Here is a 12,639-nt window from a genome sequence, read left to right on the forward strand (position 1 = left end):
TAGCTGCCTTCCCTCTAGTCTTTCACTGCTAAATTAGAGATGGCTAGTGCTGATAGCCCTCGTGTAGCTTTGCACAAATTCAAAAACAACCACAACCATAATTTCTTTGTCTTCTGTGGAAAGCTATTCTTGTACAAGACCATGAGCTGAAATACCTTCCATTCTAGATTTTTCTGGAAATATCAGAGAGAAGTCAGAGAAATAACGTATGAAATATGAAATAGTTTTGCATAATATACACAATTTTTTATTTTTTTCTGTTGCTTGAGGGCATGAGAATTTTAATGGAACCATGTAGCTGCTTCTGGGAAAGGAGTTTTTTTTTTAGTGCACTGGTTTCATTTAGATTCTTTTTGACTATCCCATGGTCTCTCTAACTATTATTTATTAACCATTTTTCCTATATTGTGGACTGTGTTTCATTGACACTATTTTAAATCAGTTGCACCTTCCAACCATAAGTAGGATTTATTTTAAACTACCTCGTTCTGTGACTGAATGTTATTATACCATAATCGATAAGCCATTACTTTTTAAACTCTCATAGTTCTTCTACTGGACTGGTATCCTATTTTTTTATTTGGATGCAGAACCACTTTATAATCTGGTCAGACCATTTATCCACCCTCTGCATTAATTAGGTCTGTTGGCCATGGGCAGTTGATTTCTGTAGTAAAATTTCTGTGACAAGCTTCCAGGATCTGAGTATGGATATATACGGTATATATAGGGTTAAAGAACACAGGCTTTGGAAACAACAGATAAGATCCATACAAAAATACTCAGATCCTGGAAGCTTGTAACAGAAATTTTATTATATATATGGGAGTCAAAGTATGCTTATCATGAATTTTTACAGAGTTACAATCAGAATTGAATCAGACAACTTTACTATCAATAAATTTTGCATCAAAACATAGTTTATAATTCAGATTTTATTATCACACAAGTTTTATTTTTTTTAATTTATAAAGGAAATATTTAAATAACTTTGTATCCTTCATATCTTGTGTCGTGATACCTCTTCTCAGAATTCTCTATTTTAGTTTTATTTCTTCCCTTATACAGATTTCAGGATGTCCACCAGTTAGATACACCAACTATAGATAGGATATAATTTAAAATAAGAACCTCCTTCTTTATTTCTTGAGATATCAATCAATTTTTGTGTCCCCCCCCCCCACAAAAGTTCCTCCCAACTTTTCATGCTTTTGAAATTACATATTTACTCACACTTGCTTGTCATTGGTACATATTCATAACCAACAGAAAGGCCATTTTTTGAACAACATGATTATGGTGATTCTATGTTAATTTAGTTTGGTAAAAGGCACCATTTCCCTTGCAGATTTTATTAGGTGTAGATTGAAGTTGATGCTCTGGTAAGATATGAAATCTCTCTAACCTATTTATAGTTTGTTAGAATCCAGATAAATTATTGTAGTTTTGGGGCATTCTGTTTTACTGTTTGAAGTGTTGTTTTTAAAATACATATTCAAAAGCTACATTATTTTTTGGACAACCAACATAGCGTGAAAAAAAGTAATACGTTCTTGAGTACAAATATTTCTATAAACAATGGCAAGTTTCTTGTTTTTATCTATACTTTTTATTTATTGATATATATATATTCTTTAACAAAAGTAATTAAATGTAAAAAATGATAAAAATGTTAGGTTATCCAGTGAAACAAAAAATTGATTAAAAAATTATGTATGATAGCATGATCACTTTGCAAGGCTACAAATTACTGTGTGTCCTGGTAATTTAATTGTTTGTTTACGTAAAGCTGTCCTTCTGTAATATATTAGGTCATAAAGAAATTAATGTCGCTTCTTTTTAGATGAAAAAACCTGAACTTGTATATCAAAACAAAACACTTATTAAATGATATAGTCTCCATTCTTATCGATGATGCTTTTCCATCTTACAATCGGGTTGTTAATGCTTTGATTAAAGAAATCACTTGGCTTTGAAGCAAAAAACATTTCCATAAACTTCTTTGATATTCTTTATGGCTACAGAGGCATTGTTTCCCTTCTTGTATTCAAACAGCATTACATGCTGAATGTGTGTCTTGTCGTGTGCCATCACTATAAGGGATTAGAGTATACTAAACCTTACACATTATATAGGGTAGACTAATGTGATGTTTAGGTTTAAGTATTATACGTTATGTAGGTTTTTTGGGGGGGGTGGTTCCAAAATGCGACATTAATTTCTTGATGACCTAATATTTTCAGCATACTTTGATAGGGTCTAAGTGCAGCTGTAAAACAGTAAAAATAAATGAAACCAATTTGAAAAGAATTAGCTTTGGCTTTAGGAACAAGTAGTATGTAATTGTTTGTCACAATATGCAGTAATTATAGAAAGAATAAAAAATGAGTAATTTATATTTATTTTGGGTTTACCCTTTCAGACAATTCACAGACAAATATTTTGTAAAAATACTTTATTAAAAATTCTGATATTTAGTTCACAATAAAATTTTTATATTTACTAAAAATTTCATGAAGATGTATATAGATTCTAAATATTTTAAGAATTATGGCAAGCATTAATTCTCTGTTATGAGCTAAGTTCAATGGGCCTGTCCCATGCATATAAGGTTATTGAAATGGGTAAAAGCACATCCTAACTTTCTGCACTTTGTAATTTTATAACGTTACAAAGCTAACAGTGACTTAATATATATGTATATGTGTTGGAACTTAAAAATGAAGTCATTGACTATTGTTAATCTTTCTTTTTTGTTATAATTGTTTGAAAATTTATTCCTTGGATATGTGATGTTGGATCATCTTTATTATAATACTAAGATTCTATAAATTGGTCAAGTAGGCATTTAGTCAATGAAATCCTCCTTTATTTGATACTGATTTTTTAAAACAAACTGGGCAATAAAATTGTGTGCAGAAAACAGTTGATATGACATGCATTGACCAGTTTAAAGATGATGGACTTTTTCTGTTTGCCTCATAAATAGGATAGATGATAAGCATGTTTTCTATCATAAGACATTGACTTTGATAATGATCCCCATCTCAGGAAGTTGACTAGACAGATAAAGAGAGTATTAGTCTAGTTTCAAGGATATATTAAAACAAGCTAATAAGGGTTAGCATTTGGGTAACAGAAAAAAGTAGTAAATTATATGAATTATTTATTGTAATATCTAAATTCATAACATTCACTTAAACCTTTACAACAAAATTTCATATGATAGCTTTCATACAATACATTTTTCAGCTTTTGATTACACCTGAAGTGGTAGCTGCCATTTATAGTAATGACACAGAACAACAGCTTAATGCTACTCAGAAATTTAGGAAACTTCTTTCTAGAGGTGAGTCAGTATGTTTTCAGTATAGCAAAAAAGAAAAAAAGTAATAGGTATTTTACTAAAATCCTTTACTACTAAAATTCTGTATGTATTAAACTGAACAGTGAAACTGATCAGTTAATGCCCCAGCAATATATTGTTTATGCATGAATAAATACTTTGAATTTCTTGTTTTTTTGCTTGATTTTGTTTGTTTTTCAACTTTCTGTTTTATATTTAGTAATTTGGTCTAGAATCTGCTTTGGATTGTGAATCCTGAAACAAATTATACTCATATAATTACACGTTACATATTCTCTTTTCAATGGTGTATTCTTTTAACAAATGAAGCATTTTTTTATTTCTGTAGAGGGTTCTTTATTAATGGTAAGGTAAGGAGCTATCAAAATCACTTTATACAAAACTTGGTGCAAATATGATTTGTTTTTTAAGTACTTAAACAAAATTAAGGTCATGCTATGTTGATATTGACTTTCATGTTTGTTACTATTCAAAAGATATTGGTTAATAAATGAATACAACTGAACAAACAAAGGTGAAATGAACTACATAGTTTGGTGTGACACTTGTGGAGAAAGTCTTGGAGAATTAATCTACAAAAGTAACGCAGATAAAAAGGATAATGTTTCAAAAGACTTCAGGTTTAATCTGTGGCTAAAAACTCCCAGAACTTGTGACAGAACAGTTTGGACATCAGACTTATCCTCAGAAATGCCAACATTATTAAACAGGAACTTACCACCTTGAATTACCTAAAATGGGACAACACTATCAAAATTCTGTCTGCAAATAAAGGAAAACAGCACAGTAATATCTTATATGCAAATGATTATGACATCAAAATCAGACAGGAAAAACACTCATCAATAAAAAAAACCTGGAAGTCTCATTCTTTCCATCTGTGTTACTTTCTCAACAAGTGTCATTCTGTTTGCTTATTTAATACTCAAATTTAACCCTATTGACATGGGTCATGGATCAAAGGCCATGTCATCGAATTTGTTGACTCACATTCACAATTTTATTGAACTATTATTTCATGAATTCATTCAATAAGTTTGGGATCAAATTGTAGATTATATTTCAAATTTTAGTATGATACATTAGTTAATTTTTTAATTCAATAGTAGATATTAAAAACACACCTAAATATCAATTTTTGTGTGTCACGTGGTATGTTGAATGCAGCATTGGTTCAAATTAGATGTTTGTGATGTCCAAATAACAAAGTCTACAGTTTCTTACAAATTAGGAACTCAAATTACCAATATTGATAAGCTAGAATATAAAATAAGAACCTCCCATCTTTTCTATTTGCTGAGATATCAATACATTTACCGACTTTTATCTGTGCCATGAATAACCAATTGAAAACTCAGAATGTCCCTCTAGTGGCTTTCTCAGCTTTTTTGAAATATTTGGGCAATAAACTCTTTCTTTTTTTTGCTACATTCTAAGTGGTAAGGTAAGACTTTAGTGTGCTTAAAATTTCATATTTTTTTAGACCCAAGTACAGCTTAGTTACTGATCTTGATAAATTGTAGTGGAATTGATATAGCAATTTACGATACTTGATTATTTCAAAATGTATCTATAAAACCTAAAAAAATTATTTCATTTCACATCCTCCATGTGTGAAATTTGATAAGGCTTAGCAGCCTATGGCAAGCAGAAAATGAGTATAAAGTTCGTAACTAGAAGAGATAATTGTTTGTTATACTTTTTTATTTACTGTTCTGTGTTTTAAGAAAAATAAGTTTAAGAACTTATTTGTGAATAGTAACAATGTATATACATATATAATATATTGTAACTGAAATGTGACTGTATTTTCCAAAATACTAATCCACTGAAACACAGCCAAGACAGGTCAAATCGACCGAACCAGGACAGATATTCTTTAGCGAAAATACCAGATAAAAATATTTTTTCCTAAAAAACATTTGATAATTATCTAGAGGTTATAAAGATTTTGCATCTGAAATTTGAAAATTTTATGATGCATAAAAGTATTTTTAATCTTAAGATCAAAATTCTTTGCATGTTGGATAGTCAACATTTGAAAAGAAAAAAGGCATGAGAAAAACATTTCTTAAAATTTAATATAAAAAAATCTGATATATTTTGTACGAAATCTTTGTAATATTTACTGATAATCTGTAAAATTTCATGAAGATATTTGTACTAATTTAAAAGTTGTAGCATGAAAACGATAACAAGCAGAAAATGGTTACAAGGTTGGTCTGTGGGACTGAGTCCGTGCAGAAAGGGTTAATTGCATTTTATAAGAATGATATTACAGGTTGAGTATTGTCCTTGGAACTACTTTCTTCATCATTCATTATGCTCAGTTTGATTTACATTTTCATAAACTTCTGTGAAAGACATTGAGATTAAACTTACATCCCACATCTTGACAGAATGTAAAAACTTAGTAAATTGACCAACAAAGATTGTTAAGCATAATAGAAAGTATTTTATGTTGAAATCTTACATACCAGTTGAAATATGTATTATGTTCTCTATGTACAGTAATTTTCATTTTTTTTTCTAAGTTATTGTAGACATTGGATTCCAAGACCAATATCAAGCAAACCAAAAGCAGAAATATCCATTGAAGTTGCATTTGTAACTTGATGTATAAATCATTAAATAACATGGGTGTGAATTTAGTTTCTTTGGCAACCTTTTACATAAAAGCAGTAATTGATTTTGATACATGAGCATTTGTTAGATGTACATCTGTATTTTCTTTTCATGGTATCAGGAAGTATGCTCAGCTTTATCACAATGGCTTTTTTTTTTTAGGTACAGAGTTTTCTTTTGTAACACAAACCTTCACATTGCGGACGAGGGCATTGATCTGGATTGGCTAGAGGTTATCTTTCAGAGCCTGTTGTTATATCTACTCTGCTGTTGAGTTTTAATTTGAAGAATAATGAAATCCTGCTTCTTTGAAATGTTGTGTCATTTGGCTCTACACTATTTAGAAATCTTGCTATACGCTTATTCTTCCTTATTACATATTTGTTTAGCCATGAATTTATCCTTGGCCATATTACACTTTCCAATTATTTGTTGCCATACATGTTGGAGCAACATACACCATTGAATTAGCTTATGCAAATCATTCTTACAAAAGTGCTCGAAATTGAAGATTTTGTGGAATTTAAAATATGAATATAAACATAGATATCTTAAAACTATTGAAATTAAAAGTTTAACCTTTATAAGTATGTTGTAAATGAATATTAGATGTCTGATGACTTTGTACTCAAGAAATTTTCACTTCAGTTTTTAAATTGTATTGTACATAATTGGTCAGCAAGTCCATTTAATCTGACTATTTTCCACCTTTGGGCAAAATATGTAACAATTTTTAAATGTTTTCAGAACCTAATCCACCAATTGATGAGGTAATTCACACTGGAATCATATCAAAATTTGTGGAGTTTCTTCAAAGAAGTGATAATTATATGTTGCAGGTAACAATCAGTAGTAATTTTGATTAAGCCAGTACCCTATAGTGTGTATTTATGTAAGTGAAAAATATTTTTAAAAGCAAACCATCAATTAAAAATTATTTTAAAGGTTGAATGCAAATACAGTTATATTGAGAAAACTATAAATTACCAGAAATAATATTACTTTATTCAGTTGTTATTCAACTTATATTTAGGGAAGGCCTTTTAGCTGTTAAGAATAATACACTTGTGCTTACTGTACAATTTCTACTAAGAAATGACTTAATAGTCATTTCACTTTTGGCTGAATGACCACATTTGTTACCTGTAAATCTTTCATTACCTTCGTGTTCAGTTAAACAGTACTATCATCTTTTGATTTTAAATTTGTATGACTAGCTGGTTTCAAAAAAGATTTAAAACTTTATTATTAATTTCAGATGTTTCAGTGTTTATTTGAATGCTTTGAATTTTTCCAATATGTAGGTTGTTGGCCCTCAGAAGTATATAAATTAGTGTATAAAAAATTTTGAGAGGACCATAAAATAGAGTATCAAGGGGCTTTTGGTGGCTCTGAAATTTGACTGAACCAATTTACTTAAAAGCTGTAAAAAGACTATTCAGAAAATAATTTCAGATTTTTCGAAATTTTATAATTGAAGCCCTCATATTGGGGTCAAAGGGTCTTGGGATACTCTCAGGACTTGATCCACAGATTTACATAAAAACTTTTTAAGGACATGTAGGTTTTTGTTCAAAACAGGAAACTACATTTACTATTTGAAAGGGAGTTTGGATGTGTGTCCTAGATTACTTGCTCAAATTTATATAGTTGTTTTTTCCTGTGATTAAACACTAGTAATTTACTAATAGATAACACCACATTCTCTAATATTCATGTTTAGGAACTGGGGACAAGTTTTCTCAAAACAGGTTGAGCATAGAGACAAAATATTTAATGTGCTATGCTCTGCTACTTTTGTAAAATGTTTGATTTGAACTACCTTCAGGGAATTAGCTTGGAATCTTTTGATGTGTTAATTCTAATGACAGTTGAAAATCCTTTCATTTTCTCATATCTTAGTGGTAGTAAAAGCAATTTTATATGTTAATTGTAATGAAAAATTTCAAGCTGAATTATAGCTTTTTAGTAAATTTTAATGATAGATGTTACTGATATCCAATAATGTATGTTGTCAAAAAAACATCTTATTCTCTGACTCATATAAAAAAAAATCTTACAAATTAAAACTTGCCTAAATGTTTACGTGACAGAGCTTTTGTAAATAATATATTGTGAACAGAATTAAACACCACAAAGCCAAACATAAAAATGGTTTAATAAATTTTTTATAGTTTAAAGTTTTCTAAAAATAATGCAATTTAGAAAGTTATTAGCAAAATTACTTAAATTGTTTTTCAGAGACTTCATTCATGCATTTTTTGATATTTAGTAAGGGTGAATTTAATATAAATTATCAATCATGCAAAGTAGTTATGAAACAGTGCTCATGCTTCAGTCTATTTTGCTTGCATTTTATCTCTTGAATGAATTTTGTTAATAGCTGAATGTATGTTTCAATTTGTCAGGAAGCTTACACTTTGTAATTATATCAGTATTCTTTTAAAACATCTTGCTACTTAAAAACGTCAGTGAATATTTATAAAGGGAATTATTGCTATATCTCTTGATACTAAGTTTGTAAGTTACTAAGTTTCTTTATTATATGAAGAAAACTTTCATAGTCTATGGCTAATACAAATTCACTGTCTAATTTTTAATTTTGTTTGAAGTTTGAAGCAGCATGGGTTTTGACTAATGTGGCATCTGGTACTTCACAACAAACAAGAGTAGTTATTGAAGCTGGTGCTGTTCCTGTTTTTGTTCACCTTCTGTCATCAGACTATGAAGATGTTCAAGAACAGGTAAACCTACAGAAATTTTGATTGTAATAAATTTATGTGAACTGTTAGTATAAATAATTGGTATTTACAAGTCTATGTTTAAGAAGAAAAAAAATCAGTTCCACCTTCTTAATTGTATTTTGCAGCCTTTTTGTAATTATGTTAAATAATTGGAAAAATTTGTTCATTTATGTTCTTGATAGTTGTATCTTTTTCTGTGTTTGGATTCCTTGCTCTTTATCTCAGTTTTTTATTTGCAAAAACATCTTGTAAACCTCTATATTCTTTAAACATAGAAGTTGCTATTGATCTTAAAGAATGTGTGTTTCATGTTTTAAACATAGTTATAACATATTTACACAACGAAAATGGAATTGTCTTATTATATGAAACCACTTTTAAAAGATGTATTCTGTTCTTTTTAATTCTTCTTAATTGAAAAGTTGATTTTGTGTTCTAACTAACCAATATCAAAAGAAAAAATTCAGTGCATCTATATAAATAATACATTTGCGTTTGTCTGTCTGTCTGGAACTTTTCTCACACATTTCTCCATCAAACACTACAATCTCATATCATTAAAAAGGCCTTTCTCCAAGGAGTCTGGATTGCATATTGGCTTTTCCATTCAGTATCATCTTACATGTTTCTTTGCTTTGTCAAACTTCTTAATGCAATGAGTATGCTACATTATGATACAATGTTGTTGTCATCATCAAGTGATGATTGGTTTCAATTTCAACTGTAGATTTTTAATTGCAAAGTATTTCACACAAACTACTCCTAACCTGTGTGTAATTTTCTAAAAAAAAAAATATACTAAATACAATTGCTATGGGCTTTCTTGACTTATTTAGGTCTAAAATATTCAGGTGCAATTTGTTCAAAACCATATGATTATCACTTTGTGAACACACATTCAGATATTTCTGCATATTCAGCTAAATTTGCCGTCATTACAACTTTACATTTATTTTACTTTGCAATACTTTAGTTTTGGTTCATTTCATAGACTGCTATAAACACCTTTTAGCTACTTTTTACTTTAGTACAGGTTTCATTCTTCATTTTTTTTTAGTTTCTTTGTTTTAACTCGTAAAACCATGCCTTACACTAAACGCTCATAACTGTGTCATACTCTTTACACTATTATTAATACCAATAATATACTTCATTGTTTATGTGTAGTTTTATGAAATGAAGTTTGTATGCGGGAGTTTTTTTTGTCTGATCGCGTAAAATGTTTTCAAAACAGACCAGGATTTATTGATCTAACACGCAATGCCTGCAAGAAAGCATGAAAATGACAGAATAAGGAAAATTCAAGTGAAGGTCATGAAAACTACTACTAATGTTTTGTGAGTCGTGGCTAGTACACAATTAAAAAGGAGTGCAATATTAAAATAATTGTACAATAAATAACTTATTAAAAATAAGAAACATATAGTCTTTTTAAGGCTGGTCCCTGTTTTTATTAAATTATTTATTGTGTAATTATTTTGATGTTGCAGTCATTTGAATTTTGTGTGTATCTATATATGCACAACTGCCATTTTAATTTTAAAATTCCTTGCTTCCTGAGAGAACTAAAAAGCAAGAGCACTGTTACTAACAACACTTTCAAATCACCAGTTACATCCAGTTTTGATGTATAATCTTCTAAAAGCCACAATATGGATCATCTCTTGAGATCTATCATCTTGGCAGTTTGATTTAGCAGCTAGAGATACGTGTGTTAAAACTATTTCAATACCAATCTAAAATTAAATATATATGAAGTGAAACAGTAGTAATATAGTAAAACAACCAGAATCCACTTCCTGAAGCTATCTTACTGGAACCAATAGTTTCAACTATCTTAATCATGATAAAATGTAAGAGCAAGACAGGTATCCATTCAAAGCTTAATTTTTAGCTAATCCCATTGAACAGCTGAACACTCCTATCTTATTAAAGCATATTTCATCTTTCTTAAATTGCTTTTATTTTCCTGCCACTCTTAATAATCATTGTAGTCAAATATCATTGAAGTAGCATAAAAATTAATCACATGCATATTTTTTTATTTCTTAAAACATTTTATGGGATACAACAGTCAATCTTGCCTCTTAATTCAAGTTAGCACTTTAGTATCAAGCAATTACAATTTTCAAACAGAATTATCATTATGTTTGATTATAAGAGAAATTTTACAAGTTTTTGAGAGGATCAAAATATTTTTACTTTTAGTACTTACTTCAAAACAAAAACTTTTTAAATATTTTGGTAATATTAATTTCTTGTAGAAGACCTAATTACATGCATAAATTTTCTAATTTAGAATTTTCTTTTTATTCAGAAGCACTCTTCAAACCTGGAATATGAGCTTACTGCTCTTCTCTAAGGCAGTATGGGCCTTAGGTAACATAGCTGGTGACAGCCCTGAATTTAGAGATTATGTTCTCGGCCAAGGAATACTATCTCCTCTGTTAGAGTATGTATTATCTACTAGTCATGTTGATTTCTAATCCAAATTAACTATTTTAATAACTTTTTTTCAGTGAATTTTTTAATTTTCTGTAATGATTACTGTTTTATGAAGTGTTGTTTGAGTGCTAAATGATTACTTTTCAGTAACAGTGTAGCACATGTATGTAAAGCCAAAAAAAAAATTCTCCAGAAGTTGAGTGTTACTGCTAAGAAACATTTATTTGAAATTTTTATTGACTTTTAAAATTGCTTTATATTTTAATTTTAGTTTTAATATATTTAATTGATTATTAAGTCTAATACCTTAGGATATAATTCAATAAATTTGTCATTAATTTCTAAAAACTATGTCAAGAAAGTTTTGTGAAATCCAGTTGTTTTTATATCCACATGAGTACCCTTCATGGTTTTAACCACTTAATTGGGACTTTTAAATTGCTGGTGGTATGCTAGATGGGGACTTTTACATGGGTGCTTAACTCTTTCTTCGCAGGCTCATTCACTGGGACTAACCTGGTAACCATTTTGTGCTTGTTACAGTTTTCATGTTATAACTTTGAAATTAGTAAGCATATGTTCACAAAATTTAGCAGATTGTCAGTAAACATTACAAAGCTTTCGTCCACAAAATATCAGATTTTTTTGGTTAAGTATTGAGGTTTTTTAAGTAATGTTTTTCTCGTGTCTTTTTTTCTTTTCATATGTTGCCTATCCAACATGCAAAGTAATTTTCATTTTGAAATTAAAAATACTTTTATGCATTAGAGAATTTTCAAATTTCACATGCAAAATATTTATAACCTCCAGATAATTATCAAACATTTCTTTAACAAAAAAAAATTATATTTTATTTGTTATTTTTACTCTCAAATCTTTGTACAGGTTCAGTAGATTTGACTGTTCTCATAACCATCACAAAAAATTTGGAAATAAATATAAATTATGCTTTTTTTTTTCATTCTAGAATGACTACAAATTATAACTGAAACACAAATGTTTAATCTAAATAACTTAAATGTCATAACATTATACATTTATATATATTTAGTATTTTTATTGCAATCATGTGGTGCATGTGCACTCGTGTTACTGTATCCAAGAATATAAAACTGATTTTTACAAAATGACCTGTCTTGGCTGTGTTTTAGTGGACTTTTATTTTTAAAAACTACAGTCACATTTCAGTTATAATACATAATATATGTATATACATTATTACTATTCATAAATAAATTCTTAAACTTATTTTTCTTTAAAAACATAGAACAGTAAATAAAGAAGTAAAGTAAACAATTATCTCTTCTAGTTACGAACTTTGTACTCGTTTGCTGCTTGCTGTAGGTCCCTAAGCCATATAAAATTTAACACATGGAAGAAGTGAAACAAAATAATTTTTTAGGCTTTACATATACATTGGAAATAACCAAAAAAATCATAAATTACTATATCGATACC

The 12,639-nt window shown here is 28.9% G+C and overlaps 1 protein-coding gene across 2 annotated transcripts in view; it reads left to right on the plus strand.

The window, feature by feature from the left end:
* The window catches only part of LOC106462335 (importin subunit alpha-7-like), a 51,282-nt gene that overhangs the window by 23,765 nt on the left and 14,878 nt on the right, over positions 1–12,639 (plus strand). For both annotated transcript variants that reach the window (XM_013922249.2, XM_022389561.1), the window contains exons 4-7: positions 3,253–3,349; positions 6,740–6,831; positions 8,605–8,736; positions 11,100–11,188. In XM_013922249.2, coding sequence (XP_013777703.1) covers positions 3,253–3,349; positions 6,740–6,831; positions 8,605–8,736; positions 11,100–11,188 — 410 coding nt within the window. The remainder of the gene's footprint in view (positions 1–3,252; positions 3,350–6,739; positions 6,832–8,604; positions 8,737–11,099; positions 11,189–12,639) is intronic.

This window comes from Limulus polyphemus, unplaced genomic scaffold, assembly GCF_000517525.1.
Source record: "Limulus polyphemus unplaced genomic scaffold, Limulus_polyphemus-2.1.2 Scaffold1144, whole genome shotgun sequence".
Lineage (NCBI taxonomy): Eukaryota > Metazoa > Arthropoda > Merostomata > Xiphosura > Limulidae > Limulus > Limulus polyphemus.